This window comes from Lissotriton vulgaris, chromosome 3_1, assembly GCF_964263255.1.
Source record: "Lissotriton vulgaris chromosome 3_1, aLisVul1.2, whole genome shotgun sequence".
NCBI classification, from domain to species: domain Eukaryota; kingdom Metazoa; phylum Chordata; class Amphibia; order Caudata; family Salamandridae; genus Lissotriton; species Lissotriton vulgaris.
In genome coordinates this window covers 1,637,476,609-1,637,493,703 of record NC_141689.1, presented here as the reverse complement: position 1 = coordinate 1,637,493,703, position 17,095 = coordinate 1,637,476,609, and the positions used below count along the sequence as shown (strand labels likewise).

Below are 17,095 nucleotides of genomic sequence, written 5' to 3'. Positions count from 1 at the left end.
AAAGTCTTGCCCACATTGTGCCGAACAAACTATTGAATGTCTTGTGTATTTTATACCTGGTACAGCAAAGACTTGCAGTGAGCACTGTTGAATTTTACTGGTCACCCCTTGTAGCCTAGTTATGTTTAGTGGACCAGCTGTTCTTATTCAGATTGCCTCTTGTGATGAGTGTAATAGGTTTGACTCTATTATTTCCTCCTAAACCTTTTGTGATGCCACAATGGGTTTTTAATTTCGTCTTCATTTTCTTCTTGTGCATGCCATTTGAACCATTGCACAGCGGTCTACTATGCCTTCTGACTCTGAAAACTGTGTTCCAGGTTGCAGTAACTTTGGCTCATCAGGTGAGTGAACAAGTTCCATCAGTGCAGCCGCCTTGCACCACATTCCCCCCCCCCCCCCCCCCCCCCCCCCCCAAGAAGTGATGTTGAAGACCACGGCAGCCTTTTTACCAAAAGTCATGACTTCTTTTCATGTTGGGCAAGTTATCACTCGCCCAACATTCTCTGCTCCGCCTCACCCTTTGAAAGTGGATGAGATTCTCCAACCGTTGGACTGCAGAAGAGATTTTGCATCAATCACACCAAAGATTATCTGGTGGACAATCTTCTTTTTGTGGGGTTCTCTGGGGCATAGAAAGGCAAGGCTGTGCAGTGAGTCAAGGTAGGTAGTCTCTGCATTAAAATCTGCTATTCATTGGCCAAGAAGCAACCCCAGAAGGGCTGAGGGCCCATTCCACCAGAGCCAAAGCTTCTGCTGCTGTGTTGGCATGAAGAGTGTCTGTTCTGAATAGCAGTCTGCCTGCAGTGTGGGTGTTGGTACATGCGTTCCCAAAGCACTACTGCCTTAACAACCAGGCCTAACAGGGTGAGCATTCTAAAGTTGAAGCATCCATCAGAAGAACAAGGTACTTACTTTTGGTTAATGGTCTTTCTAGTATTAATCACCAATTCCTCAACGCCGTATCACCTCTTTGGTCTGAGGAATGACCTTTTTCTATCTAAAAAGTTCTGAATGTAGGATCCTACACATTGGTACCTTTGAGAATTGTTGGGCTTTGCTTTCGATTGCATGTACAGAGAGTCAAGTAAGAAATTGGCTCTTCTCTGTTACTTCTGGGGCAGTACTGCACTGCAGAGAGACACAATGCCAAATAGTGTGTGTGGAAGCACTGTTAAATCTTCTGGATCTAGACTTGCACCTGGGGATATTATCAAGGTAAGGAATCTGTGGTTAGAGTATCCACCAGAAAGTATTTTACCGAACAAAAGTAACTTGTTCTTCAAACTTGTTCCATTTTCCTGACATCTTTCTTCTTTTGGCTCAGTCTGATACCCTTCGTCCTTGTGACTTGCACAGTGTATCAGGTTGATAGCCCACAAGGAAGATAACATGGTTTTCAATGCTCTCTTCATACCACGTTTTTTTTCACAAATGTATTTGATTTTCTGCAACCAATGAGACATTGACAAGTCTCAATTAGGAGAAACCGAAACCTATTTGGCACATTTGAAATTCTGTATTTTGAACAACATCTTCAAACAAAGGCAAAAGAGAGAAAATTAAACAAACAAAAGGCAGTTGTAACGGTGGAGTCCGATAAGGATGGTGCAGTCTGTGTGATGCCGCCTAAGCAGGAAAGGTGATCGGAGGTCTGGACATAAATACATAAGAATTTGTTGTTAACAGTTGGTCTGTGGCCGCGATGGTGAGTCGGGCTGCATGCTTCTTCAGGGAGGTGTGGTGAATTCCAGTGGCTGGGCAAAGGCATGGAGCTTGTGACTGTCACACTCCCTGGGCTTTCCAGTGGTTTCGTCTGGAAACGTCCCACCCCCATGCCTATGGGAGGGTTTCAGGCCGGTGCAACTTCCCCCCGGCGAGTGAGTCTCTGACTTGCCCTGTAGTCACTTTCAGGTGTGTCGCCTGCTAGGTTGCGGAGGCATGTCCCTCGCAGCTGGGAACAGCATGTGTTTCAGGGTGGGCTGGTGTCATTCTTGACCTCCATGTTTGTGTTGCAGGTCTCCCAACGCCCCCCTCCAGTCCTATCGCCCCCCCCCCCCCCTTGTGCACACCAGCTTGAGTGCATCTGCTTGCGCGTGCGCCCACTTCAATAAGGTGGATCACTGTATGTCCAGAGCAGTGGGTGCCTTCCATGACGTTGCAATTTGCCACTGAAATTGTACAAACGTGAGGTCTATAAATCTAATCTGAAAGAAACACGTTAGTGTTAGATTCCTTACCTTAGAATATCCCCAGGCGTCAGTCTGGATCCGGAAACTTTTGCGTAGCAGTACCCTTGCGCGTCGGTAGGCGTCGTCTGCAGGCGTCTCCTGCGGCTCCGCGTCCGTCGTTGGCGTCGTGCGCCGTGATGACGTCGCTGGAGTATATAGACGCCGCCTCCGCGCGCTGACGTCAGTTCTTCTTTTTTCCGCGCCAGTGGACGCAGATCTGAAGAGCGGTACCCGGTCTTTTGACCAAGTTATTACTAGTATTTTCTTTCTTTGTGCCTGGTAAGGATGCTGGGTTTCAAGAATTGTGACGGTTGTGACCGCACGATGTCGGTCACGGACCATCACCGACTCTGTCTCCGGTGCCTGGGCCCCGACCACGATGTCGACGCCTGCGTCGATTGCCGGGCTCTGACTAGCAAAGCTAGGCGGGAGCGGTCCCGCAAGCTGCTCGAGCTCCGGGTGTCGACCCGCGTCGAGAGCGGTCTCGGTCCGGCCGGAGGTCCAGGGAGCGTTCAAGGGAGCGGTCGCGGAGCCGCGCCGGACGCTCCGGAAGTCGACATCACTCGTCGGGTTCGTCAGGTAAGAGACACAAGAAGTCGGGGCGTTGTCATCGTACCCCCGACTCCCCCCGACGCTCGCGCGATGCGGCCGGGGGTTCGGGTGACCCCAACCCCGCGGCTCTGCGAGAGTCGCCGGCGCGGCCTGCCCCATACCCTCAGGTCCCTGGGCAAGGTGCGACGCCTGAGGAGATAGAGGCGTTCCTCATGGCCATGAGGGCCCTCTCTTCTCCGGCGGGTTCCACGGCGCCTACGGGCCCAGTGAACCCGTCCGGAGGCCCTAGCGGTTCAGCTGACCCTACCTCGACGCCGTCGGATGATCCGACACCGGCGCCGACTCCGGCGCCGCTAGGGCCTTCGGGATCGGCGCCGGATGGACGTCCATCCAATCCGGCGCCGATTCCATCGGGGTTACCCCCGGCGCCGCCCCCTCGGTGCCGGCTTTGGGCGGCACCGGGGCTCCGGCTCCGGGCGGCGCCGTCCCCATACCCTCACCGAATCCGGACGCGGAGTCGGACCGGCGTCGCCCGACGCCGGGCTCGACGCCGGAGGTGCGGGCACAGCTCGGCAAAGCTGTAGCTGAGGGCCGAGATGCAGCTAGGTATTCTATTCGATGTGGTCTTGATACGACCGACTCGCTAGGCAGAGCGATGTCCACGACGGTGGCGATTCGTCGCCACGCCTGGTTGAGATCCGCCAACTTCTCGGCAGATGTCCAGAATACTTTGATGGACATGCCGTTCGATGGCTGTCATCTGTTTGGTGACAAGGCGGACCACGCGCTGGAACGCTTCAAGGACTCCAGGGTCACGGCCAAGTCCTTGGGTCTCTCGACCCAGCGCCAGCAAACTGGTTCGTTTCGCTCCTTTTCGTGGCCAAGGAAGGGGCGTCCCCACACGTGCTGCCAGCCACGCGCCGCAACAATCTTATCAACGCGGTGGCGGCCGTGGAAACCGCCGTGGAGGCGGTCGGGGTCAAAGGCGGGGTCAGGCCACATCCCCCCCGCAGCATCTGCCTCAAAATCCTCCTAGTCCGTGCTTTCAAGCCCACGTGATGCCAGTGGGTGGCAGGGTTCGCCATCACCACGCCCGCTGGTGCACGATCACATCGGACAGGTGGGTGCTGCAAATCGTCCGAAGGGGCTACTCCCTCCCCTTCGAGACAACTCCTCCAGCCATGCCACCGCAGAACCACAGTGTGTCGGGGGACCACTTGCAACTTCTGCAGGAGGAAGTTACGGCCCTCTTGGCCAAGGGGGCCATCGAGCGCGTTCCTGGGCCAGAAGTAGGTCGTGGTTGCTATTCCCACTATTTTCTGGTACCCAAGAAGGACAAAGGGGGCCTACGTCCTATCTTGGATCTGAGGAACGTCAACGGCTTCCTCCGGAAGGAGAAGTTCAAGATGTTGACTTTGGCTCAGGTCTTGGCTGCCCTAGACCCACAAGACTGGATGGTAGCGTTGGACTTGCAGGATGCGTATTTTCACATCCCCGTCATGCCGGCCCACCGGCGTTACCTGCGGTTCACGGTAGGCCAGGAGCACTTTCAGTTTATCGTGCTCCCCTTCGGCCTTACCAGCGCCCCACGGGTGTTCACAAAGGTGTTGGCGGTGGTCGCGGCCCATCTGCGCAGGTTAGGGGTTTCAGTCTTCCCCTACCTAGACGACTGGTTGTTGAAGGCGGGCTCGCCCCAGACAGTCATCCACCACCTCCAGATGACGGCAGACCTCTTGCACGGCCTGGGGTTCTCCATCAATGTGCCGAAATCACACCTGTGTCCCTCTCAAAAGCTCCTTTTCATCGGAGCGGTTCTGGACTCGGCGCAGTTTCGGGTCTATCCTCCGGAACGGCGGATCCGGGATATTCAGGCGTTGATTCCCATCTTTCAGCCGCTATCCCGGGTTTCGGTCAGGTTGACGCTGCGGCTGCTGGGGCTGATGGCTTCCTGCATCCTTCTGGTGCATCACGCCCGGTGGCGGATGCGGGCTCTGGAGTGGGACCTGAAGTTTCAGTGGGCCCAGCATCAGGGCAACTTGTCCGACCACGTCTTGATCTCGGAGGGCACTGCGAGACAACTGCAGTGGTGGCTTACGGACCGCGATTGGGTCAGGGGCAAGTCCCTCTCCCTACCCCAACCGGAGCACGTTGTCGTGACGGACGCGTCCCTCCAGGGCTGGGGAGGCCACTTGGGAGAGGCGGAGATCAGAGGCATCTGGTCTCCGGCGGAGTCCCGGCTCCATATAAACCTGTTGGAGCTGCGGGCGATTCGTCTGGCACTGAAGGCATTCCTCCCCTTTGTCAACGGGAGTGTGGTGCAGGTGTTCACGGACAACACCACCGCCATGTGGTACTGCAACAAACAAGGCGGGGTGGGGTCGTGGACCCTTTGCCAGGAGGCTCTGCGCCTCTGGCAGTGGCTGGAACGTCAGGGCGTGACTCTGACGGTTCAACACCTGGCAGGTTCTCTGAACGCCAGGGCGGACGAACTCAGCCGTCGGTGCTCGATAGATCACGAATGGCGTCTGAACTCGGACGTGGCGCAAGGTCTCTTTCGGCAATGGGGAGAGCCTTGGTTAGATCTATTCGCCACAGAAGAGAACGCGCAATGTCATCAGTTCTGCGCGTTGGAGTTTCCAAGACGGCACTCGCACGCCGACGCCTTTCGGCGCGAGTGGAGTTGCGGTCTGTTATACGCCTTTCCGCCTATACCACTTCTGCCCAGAGTGCTGAAGAAGATCAGGCGCGACCGGGCCCAAGTTATCCTTGTGGCTCCGGACTGGGCTCGAAGGTACTGGTATCCCGAGCTACTCAGCATGTCAGTCGGTCCCCCGATCCGCCTGCCCCTTCAGGAGGACCTTCTGTCGCAGCAACAGGGGACGGTCCTCCACCCGAACCTGTCCAGTCTCCACCTCCATGCTTGGAGATTGAGCGGCGGCAGTTGAGGCCATTTGACTTGCCTCCTGAAGTCTGTAATGTAATTCTGGCAGCCAGGCGTCCCTCCACGAAATCGGTATACGACTGTCGGTGGAACAAGTTTGTGGCATGGTGCACAGCAAAGACTGTGGATCCCCTTTCTGCCCCTCTCTCCGAGGTTCTTCTGTTCCTTCTCTCTCTTGCCCAGCAGGGCTCTGCTCTGGGCACTATCAAGGGCTACCTTTCTGCCCTTTCAGCCTTTCTTAGGCTTCCTGATCAGCCTTCTTTGTTCAAGTCCCCAATTGTAACGAGATTCTTGAAGGGCATCACACACATGTATCCACCTGTTCAGTTTGTGATGCCTCAGTGGGACTTGAACCTGGTTCTAACCTTTTTGATGTGTGCTCCCTTTGAGCCCCTTCATTCTTGCCCTCTCCGTCTCCTGACTTTAAAGACGGCTTTCCTGGTTGCCATCACCTCTGCCAGGAGGGTGAGTGAGCTCCAGGCTCTTTCTGTCAAACCTCCTTTCTTGTCCATCCATCCTGACAAGGTGGTTCTGAGGACTAGACCTTCTTTCCTGCCCAAAGTAGTTTCTGCTTTTCACATCGGGCAGTCCATCACCCTCCCTTCCTTCTTCCCGCCTCCGCATCCTTCAAAGGATGAAGAGCGGCTCCACCGTCTGGACCCAAAACGTGCGCTTTCATTTTACATGGATCGCACACGCCAGTTCCGGGTGGATGACCAACTGTTTGTTGGCTACGTGGGTGCGAAGAAGGGACGGGCGGTACACAAACGGACCATCTCTCGGTGGGTCGTTCTCTGCATCAAAGCGTGCTACTCTTTGGCTCGGAAGGAGCCTCCTGTTGGGCTGAGGGCCCATTCCACTCGGGCCACGGCGGCTACTACTGCCCTGGGCCGGGGAGTCCCCTTGCAGGACATTTGCCAAGCGGCTACGTGGGCCTCGCTGCACACATTTGCGAGGCACTACTGCCTGGACAGTCAAGTCCGGAGGGATGGCTTCTTTGGCCGTTCTGTCCTCCAGGACTTTCTGGTGTAGTAATGTATTGGTTCGCAGACCCACCACCGGGGTTGGTATTGCTGGGGTATCTATTCTAAGGTAAGGAATCTAACACTAACGTGTTTCTTTCAGATGAACAAGTTACTTACCTTCGGTAACGATATATCTGTAAGAAACATTAGTTAGTGTTAGATTCCTTACCGAACCCACCCATCCTCCCCGTTCTGCGAACTGATACCTAGGGTTAAGGACATCCCTTTCAGGGCCCTAGTTTCAAAAGGCACCAGTGTTGGTTCTCTCATGGCTCTGCGTCTTCTGGCGCGGAAAAGCTGTGTGCAAAGAACTGACGTCAGCGCGCGGAGGCGGCGTCTATATACTCCAGCGACGTCATCACGGCGCACGATGCCAACGACGGACGCGGAGCCGCAGGAGACGCCTGCAGACGACGCCTACCGACGCGCAAGGGTACTGCTACGCAAAAGTTTCCGGATCCAGACTGACGCCTGGGGATATTCTAAGGTAAGGAATCTAACACTAACTAATGTTTCTTACAGATATATCGTTACCGAAGGTAAGTAACTTGTTCTGCAGGTGTCTCCTTCCAGTTGCGCTGTAATAACCGTGATCTCAGTCCAAGTCAACAAACACCGGGCACTCCCAAACCATATGGTACAATATGACTTGCATTGTTCTACACTAGTGATAGGAGTGAACTTCGAGAGGGTCCTTTCCGGCATTGAGGAGAACCCTGATCAATGCCTCGCAAAGCGAGTCAAGGAGATGGGCCAAGAATGTGGTACAATATTAGATCAGCAGCCCTTCTGTGCCTGGCGTCTTAGTCTGGGCAATGGCTGCTCATATTTTCTCAAGCTGGAGTGGCCCGTCCAGATCAGCCCACTGGAGCGGGGACAGGTGGGAAAACATAACGGTAGCTCCCGTAGGAACCTGCATGTTCGATCCAGGGGTGGACTGTTCTCAGCCCTGTACCGAGTTTGATTGTTATCCTGAAAGACGGCTTTAATGGCTGCCTGCGTGACTAACAGCGCGCCCCCATAGGAGCCATCAGACATGAGGCTGGCTCAATGGTAGTCTTCTTGGTCAGCCATGGCAGCATCCTCCCAGACTGGTTCCCCATGGCTTGCAACATGGTCAGCTGGCGCTTGTTCTCCTGCCCTTTCCCCAGCGTAATTCCACATCTCTATGCTGTTTCTGCAGCTGCAGGAGCCTCTCTGGACTGGGTGGATCTTTTGTTATGATTTAAGTATCAAGTGATACACTTTGACAGGTCTTCCCTAAATGGAGGGTCTAATAGCACCTCGGTTTGCAGCTGCCAGGTGGGTATCCTCAGACGCGGTCTGCCCCACTGCACAGCTAATTGCAGAGGACAGTGGTTCGGAAGGATACGTGATAGGTACTCCGGTTAGGTAACTTGTGTGCTAAGTCGCTCAGTGCATATGATGAGATCAGTCTGGTGTGAATGTCCTGGACAGAGAAGTAAAACATACGATCCATCGAATGCCTCATTCAACGCACATTGTGCAGCTGTCATTTGGGCTATCCAATTTTGGAAGTTTTGTGCCACTGGATACATGCGGTATTGCGCGGGGGAAGAGAGGCCGCAGTTCACATCCAGGACGCAGTTGAAATCCCCGCTCCATATTCTTGGAGAGGGTGGGTCCTGGAAGAGCATGGGGGTGAGTGTTCAAAGGAAACCTGATTAGTGTTATGCACACATACCCTCACCGAGGTCAGTGGAGCTGCAATTCTGGTAATACATATCACCCTCTGCCATAGACTCTTTGGGTGTCTTCTAGATAGGACCCCGGAGCGACCCAAAGAGTTGCCCCACATGCAAATGCAGCAAAGATGCCATACACATGTTTCCTCCACTTAGCATGAACCTTGTGGATTTCTGTACGGGTTAGTTGCGTATATTGTAGCAGTGTGATGGCATTTAAGGTAAGAATGGCTCTGTTATCATTACGGAGGAGTAGCCATGCATTGCACGTACAATGTCATTTAATGATATTGTGGAGTAAGACTTTTTGTGCTTAAACCCATGGTATGTCTCGGTGATATGCCTCTCAATCGTCGGGCCATTGCTCCGGTCCCCTGTGCATGTAATGCCCAGTGTCGTTTGCACCCTCTTGCAGTGACCAACTCCACAACACAATTGTGCTGAGATCTGCAGACACTTTAAAGAGCCTTTGTGAAAACAATTGTTAACCAAACAAGCATTGAAAATGCAATAGGTCGCACCTTTGATTAAGTTAAAGCCATTTGCTTTGCTAATGGTATTGTATAGCAAAGCAAATGGCTTTAACTTAATGAAAGGCGAGACCTATTGCATTTTTAACTGATTACACAATAAAGTAAGCAGAAATAGACATGCACATAAAACCCAAGTACAAACATACGCACGTAAAGACATGTAAACATTGTACATCTAAAGATCTAAAGCATGTACGCAGCCCTGCTTCAGACATGCTTACATACCTGCACACGTGCAATGCACCCATAAACAGCCGGCGATTCTGCACAGGAGAGACGCCCCAGGCAGAGACATGCAGAGATTAATTCATCTGAAATTCCTTCTCTGCGCTCTCCTGAATCGTGCTCCCGGGTAAGAAGAGAGGCGAGCGGCTGCCAGTAGCAGAAGAGAGGCTCACTTGGAGTGGAGAAGTGTGGCTCAGCGGTTAGAGGCGGCAGACCCGGAGGCAGTGGTCGGCCCGGGACCGGGGTTCAATTTCCACGGGGCCGGGTTCAGGACCAATGTCAGCGGGCCTGATAAATCTCGCCTCGGTGCCACTCTAACCATGGGGTCCCACGCTGCAACTCTGGGCAATAGCTTGCTTAATCTCCACTCCGGCCCCATCACCGCCGGGGATGCCTGGCTGCACCTTGGGGATGCCCAGTAAAGGGGCCATCTCACAGGGAAAGCCAGGACGGGTTCCTCAGTGGTACAGTGTTGGGACGCTTCCGGGTAACCACGCGCTCTATAAATCCAACATTCATTCACTTGGAAGAGACTCACGCTCTGGACAGACCGCACGCACGTAAGAACATATAGGCACAAAACAATTGCGCGCACACACCCGCACACCACAAATACATGCACACAACCACCCCTTTTACGCACCTAGACGGCTTGCTCTATTGCAATTGTAATTTCATTTATATAGAGTTTACTACCCCTGACGAGGCATTGAAGTGCTTTCAATAATGGTTCCATTTCTGTGGACAAAAAATTGGATCTGCTCAGCACTGTATTTTACTCCGTAGATGGCACGCAGCGTGTTTGTTTGTCGTGATTGCCAGGACTTTGTGAAGAGATTTTCCGACCACGTGTCAGAAGGCATTTTATTTTTTAGCATCCGTCCACCCACACCACTAAAGGTTGATTCGGAGACCTCAAAGGTCTGTAGAAAACATGACCGGTCTACAGGAAGGTGGAACGCTGCGGGGTAGGCTTGTGAACATGGAAGCCAAAAGAGTTAGCCTAGTCTTGTAGCTGAAGAGCAGTATCCCAACTGTACCAGCCAATCCAGAAACGTTCTCAATCAAGATGTCCGACTATAGCCTGTCAGATCTAGGAAGCCGCTTTGGTCAGCCACGGGCCGCACAATAGGCTTAACGTGGCTGAGGCCCTCTGACGATGCATGCTTCTCACGTGCTACAACATGGTTCTCATTGTGGTGCGTGGCAGCCTGCAAATATCACATTGCGAGATTCGACGCCATGCATTTCCATGTGTCAAACGCATCTTCAAAATAGTGGCAGGTTGCTTGACAATGTCTCCGGAAGCCAGTACATGTCATGCAATCAGATGCCAGTGCAGCAGCGTCATCTTGCGGCCATCTGCAGCATAACACTTGTGTTAGAAGTTAAGAGGGGCTTTAACACTGCTGAAAGCACTACTTACATTATGGAAATTTTGTTTGGTTATTTATTTCGCCAGTGTTCTATAGCGCGAACGACGCCGACAATGGACGCGGAGTCGACCGACGCCACCTACCGACGTGCAGGGGTGCTGCTGACAAACTTTCCGTATCGAGTCTGACTCCTGGGGGATATTCGAAGGTAAGGAATCTATAACTAGCCCATGTTTCTTACAGATATATCGTTACCGAAGGTAAGTAACTTGTTCTTTGGTGGAAGTGTATACATTGTTTTGTAAATGTTTTGGCTTGCTGTTTCACCTTGGTATTGTGTTGCGTCAGTCACTAAGATGTGGACCAGACATGTTTCTCAAGTTCATAACTATCTGTTATGTGGTAATACTTTTTTTCTCTAGAGGTCATATACCTTGACTGTCTACCTAAATATTTGCAAAATTTGTATCCGTAGAAGGGCACTTGCTTCCACATATAATTAGTGGTTTTTCATAGCACTTTCTGGTCCTTGGGTCAAATGCTATGTTTCGTGTGATTTCGATGGGGTCGAAGGTTAAGTAACACTGAGAGGTATGATCTGTCCATAACTAACCGCAAAAATCAATTGTTGTACTTACTGACTATATAAGGTGAATGATATTTCTGTCCGTTAGCAGCTCCTTTGCTAGAAATTTTATTTTTAACAATGGTGTGTTTTTCTTTCCCACCTACAGTTACATGTCCACGAAGGGCAAAAGGATAACTTGGATGGCTTTATGATGACCTTTAAAAAACCACCTCCAGCAGATGGAAATTATGGAGTATTTGCTGTGGATTGTGAAATGGTAATATGTAATTGATATTTTAACTGGCTATGGGAGTTAGTTGTTTTTTTTATTACAAGTGCTATAAAAATGTATACATTTACCATCCTGTTTAACATCCATCAAGGAAAGTTTGGTCTTTTTTAAAAACTACTGTTTAGGCTGGTAGAGTATTTTTAGTGGGAGCACCATTTTACTTACCAGAGTGAAGTTCCAAAAGATCAAGGCAGCAGACCAGGTCAAGCACTACGAGTTCTATCGTTCTAAATTCTGGATGGTGCAAACTTCTTCCTACACCTGCTACCAATAGGTGTATAAATCAGAGATACACAAACATAAGATGAAAGGTGCACACAATTAGAGTCCAAAAGAAAAATGGTATATTGTATATCTTCTTCTTTATTTAACAGTATTCGTCAGATACAGGCACAGCCAACGCGTTTCGTTCCATTTGCCTTGTGGAACTTCGTCAGGGCTGTAAAGAGCGACAAACATATATATACATAAATATACATTAAAAATTAACACATACAAATTGATCACAATAGACGACAAAGGACCATGGCCCAAAACACACATATTTACAATGTTTATATTTAAGACAAGCGAACAGACTAAAGACAATATGTATTCATAAACAATCCTAATTATTAAAAATATATATATATACAGCCATTGTAGTGACTGTATTGAAGTTCTTTTGCATATGCTAAAAAAGTGTGTAGACACTTGTACAAAAAACCACCTATATCACAAAATGTATTTACACATATCACAAAAGGAGGGCTAAAGTGAATTACTACTTAGTAATGATACCATATCCATTCTTGGAAAAATGGATCCAGTAAAAACATAGTGAACGCAAAACATTTTTTGTTTATGTTGACAAAGGTGTGTGACCACTAGTACAAAGACACCCATATTTGCTGTTGGATAATTGTATCATATCCATTCTTAGAAAGTGAGTTCAGCAAGAGCACTATTAGAGTAAGGGAATAATCTTAAGAGAGGAAAGACACATTGCCAAGTCTACTTACAGAAGGTATATCAAAAAGAACTGGCTGTGAGCAAAAACTTAATAGCTACTGCGAATCAAAACAACCAGTGAATTTAGAAGGTAAGAGGTCAAGGGGTTATTGGTTTATTAAGTTGTCAACTTACCGAATCAATTCAGTTTGAAGTTGTCAACCTATTCGGACAAAACCGTGTGGATCAAACAGCAGATGGCAATTGTTCTTCAAAGGCATATAACCTAAGGAGGAGAGCAGAAGTAGCTTAAATATTTGAAATGCGGGAAAGAGGTTCAAAATAGAAATCCTTCTCCATATATATTCGAGAGAGGTGGGACATCATTGCTAGCCACTAGTAAGCTAGTAATAAGAAATAGCTAGGATATTTCAAGCGAAGTAATGGAGGTTCGTATGTAATTCATCTCCATATATTTTATTTCAAAAAGTAGACATATATCTGTAATAAGTACTCCCTCAGTGTTGAACACCACCTTTTAATATATGAAGGTATATATACAAAACGCAACCATTTTTGTGAAGTAGAACTGAAAATGGGAATGAGGTATTGTGCTTGTTTTATCATGCTAGCAGATATGACTCTTACCTTGGTTACCTTTGGGTATAAAATAGTCTTATCCAGAAACCCCAAAATAGTCTTATCCAGAAACCCCAATTAGCTTACCATTTGCACACAATGTTGCCACACCTCTTGAAAAAAGTGAGAAATAAAATATATGGAGATGAATTACATACGAACCTCCATTACTTCGCTTGAAATATCCTAGCTATTTCTTATTACTAGCTTACTAGTGGCTAGCAATGATGTCCCACCTCTTTCGAATATATAAGGAGAAGGATTTCTATTTTGAACCTCTTTCCCGCATTTCAAATATTTAAGCTACTTCTGCTCTCCACCTTAGGTTATATGCCTTTGAAGAACAATTGCCATCTGCTGTTTGATCCACACGGTTTTGTCCGAATAGGTTGACAACTTCAAACTGAATTGATTCGGTAAGTTGACAACTTAATAAACCAATAACCCCTTGACCTCTTACCTTCTAAATTCACTGGTTGTTTGATTCGCAGTAGCTATTAAGTTTTTGCTCACAGCCAGTTCTTTTTGATATACCTTCTGTAAGTAGACTTGGCAATGTGTCTTTCCTCTCTTAAGATTATTCCCTTACTCTAATAGTGCTCTTGCTGAACTCACTTTCTAAGAATGGATATGATACAATTATTTATTTATTTATTTATTTTGACATTTGTAGAGCGCAGCAAATACCCGTAGGCGTCTCGGCGCTAAAAAGTCATCTGTCTCCTATGTGTAGTCACCGCCTCACTGATTAAAGAGCCATGTCTTTAAGAGTTTTCGGAATTGGTGGAGTGACGGGCTCGTCCTGATGTACTGAGGAAGGGTATTCCAGAGTTTGGGTGCGGCCACTGAAAAGCGGCGGTCACCCCAGGACACTGTTTTTGTTCGAGGAATTACTAATTGGTGTAAGGTGGAAGAGCGTAACTGTCTGCAGGGTATGTAGGGTGTTAATTGGCTTTTGAGAGCATGCGGTCCTTGGTTGTTAAGTGTTTTGTAAACTATACACAAGGACTTGAACTTTATTCTTTTGTGGATCGGTAGCCAGTGGTACTGCCTGATCGTATCTGAAATGGGACTGAACTTGGCAATTCCTGAAATCAATCTTGCAGCCGCGTTCTGAATGGACTGTAACTTTTGTGTAACCCTGGCCTGGGCATTAAGAAATAGCCCGTTACAATAGTCTAATGATGACAAGACTAATGCACTGACCAGAGTTTTAATTGCTGCCTCAGGTAGAAATTGGCGAATCTTCCTGATCATTTTCAGTTTATAATGGGCGGTGGTGGCAACTTTGTTTGCATGGTCCAGAAAGGTGAGCCCATCATCGAAGATGACTCCCAGATTCCTGACTTTAGCTGTTGGAATGGGGGGTGAGCCAAAAGCTGCTGGCCACCAGCATGATGACCATGCTGGGAAGAGTGGTCCAAAGATGACTACCTCAGTTTTTTCTGAGTTAAGCTTAAGGCAATTTGTGGTCATCCACTCTCCTATTTCCAGTAGTCCGTCTTTGAAGTTTTGTGCCACTTGTCCTCCGTCACCCTTGATGGCCAGGACCAGCTGTGTATCGTCTGCGTAAGACGTTAGGCTCATCCCATATGCCCTGATGACATTGGCAAGGTCCGACACATATATGTTAAATAGTGTCGGACTAAGGGATGAGCCTTGGGGGACCCCGCATGGCAGCGAGAGTTGCGCAGACTGGAAAGGTCCAAGGGTGACTGCTTGAGATCTCTCTGCTAGAAAGGAGGCAAGCAGGTCTCTGGCATGATGGCGGATGCCCAACTTTCCGACACGGTCGACCAGGTTGTTATGGTCGACCGTGTCGGAGGCTGCGGATAGATCCAATAGTACTAGAATAGCGGTACCTCCTTGGTCCCGGATGGATCTGACATCGTCAGCTGCCTTGATAAGGGCAGTCTCGGTCCCGTGGTACCTCCGAAAGCCGAATTGGGAGTCATCGAGCAGTCGGTGTCTTTCTAAAAAGTCAGATAGTTGGGAATTCATAGCCTTTTCGACCACTTTGGCTAAGAATGGGAGGCTAGCAACAGCAAATATGGGTGTCTTTGTACTAGTGGTCACACACCTTTGTCAACATAAACAAAAAATGTTTTGCGTTCACTATGTTTTTACTGGATCCATTTTTCCAAGAATTGATATGGTATCATTACTAAATAGTAATTCACTTTAGCCCTCCTTTTGTGATATGTGTAAATAAATTTTGTGATATAGGTGGTTTTTTGTACAAGTGTCTACACACTTTTTTAGCATATGCAAAAGAACTTCAATACAGTCACTACAATGGCTGTATATATATTTTTTTTTAATAATTAGGATTGTTTATGAATACATATTGTCTTTAGTCTGTTCGCTTTTCTTAAATATAAACATTGTAAATATGTGTGTTTTGGGCCATGGTCCTTTGTAGTCTATTGTGATCAATTTGTATGTGTTAATTTTTAATGTATATTTATGTATATATATGTTTGTCGCTCTTTACAGCCCTGACGAAATTCCGAAAGGCAAATGGAACGAAACGCGTTGGCTGTGCCTGTATCTGACGAATACTGTTAAATAAAGAAGAAGATATACAATATACCATTTTTCTTTTGGACTCTAATTGTGTGCACCTTCCATCCTATGTTTGTGTACTTACCAGAGTGCTTTGCCTTGGTTATAATCCTATCTGTGATTTTATCTGAGCAGCACTACTTCATGAGTCAGCCGAACAGTGGGGTATCCCTCTTGACGGATCCACACACACTGTCGCTCTATGCTGATCACTTGTTACATCTATATATATATATATCAAAAAGACCTGTCCGCTATGACTGCGGATTTGGAAAGGTGCTGACCTCTCTCCCCCACAACGAATCTTGTTTTCAATAAAACGCCATCACAACGTTGAAAGTTGTAGCAATGGAAAAATGTATTGTGCAAATCATGGAGCAAGTGCTCTCCCTGACGCGTTTCGCTCCGCGTACGGAGCTTGATATATAATATCTATAGATAGTAGATCTCCCAATGGCCTGAATAACACGGAGGATCTACATGTGTTCTTGTAAATCAAGCCTTGCTTTGTCCACTTCGTTCTGTATTACTTGGGGTAGTAGGATTTGTTTGGCTGCCGCCCTCCCCCATGTGATTAATATTATGTCTCCTTGTTGGGTTTTTGCACGTATCATTTGTACATATGGTTTCACGGTGATTCACTATGGATGTACTTATATCAATTTTTGGGTACACTTATTATTTGAGGACATAGACAATATGCTTTTTCTGTATTTCCTGATTAATATGCTTTCTCAACAGTCTGATTAATGACAATGATATCCCCTTGATTTTTATACCAAATAGCCCTGGCCTTATAACTATGCTGCTACAGTCGTATGTTTACATATTGCGCTGATTTGCACTTTGATAGATATAGATGCAACATTATAATGTTTACATTTAAGCTTATTTTGCACAAAATCAATAGTATCACTGCTGATTTTTTATTGCATCTATTACAACATTAACAACTTTTTATACGATGCACTTTGCACTTTATTATGCAATTTTGCACTATCAATACTCAATGCAGGCGAGGGCCTTGTATATTTTATATACAATTTTTTGGTATATGCATTTTAAGCAGCTTAAAAGCTTTTCTTACATTTTTAACTTTTATATCATGGGTTTTCAATATTGTCAATTGAAAATATGGATTTAAACCAGTTAATGAACTTAATTTCTGACTGTTGTTATTTCAATATGTTTGGAAAACAGTCTACGCCATGCATTTCAAGTAGTTTGTCCTCGCTTTCTATTACCACGAGGTGTATGACGAAAAAAAGAAAAAAATGCACTTTTTCACTGTTTAGCAGTTAGTATTTAAAACGTAAGCATTTCCAACTCTGATTGTCTGTGAGCAAGGGCGGATGCCCGAAACGCGTCAGATTGCTTGGTTCAGCTTATAAATAAAATCTGTGCTTTAAATAATTACTGGATCCGCGTGATTTCCTGGGTCGCTGTGGTCGGAGCCTGGGAGGTTGCACTTGTTCGATATATATATATATATATATATATATATATATATAT

At 47.8% G+C, this 17,095-nt stretch overlaps 1 protein-coding gene across 1 annotated transcript in view; it reads left to right on the top strand.

Annotated features, from left to right (window-relative positions):
• LOC147728286 (uncharacterized) overlaps positions 1 to 17,095 on the top strand; it is a 1,395,946-nt gene that overhangs the window by 983,914 nt on the left and 394,937 nt on the right. The window contains exon 12 of the mRNA XM_086963769.1: positions 11,324 to 11,434. Within this exon, the coding sequence (XP_086819895.1) occupies positions 11,324 to 11,434 (111 nt within the window). The remainder of the gene's footprint in view (positions 1 to 11,323; positions 11,435 to 17,095) is intronic.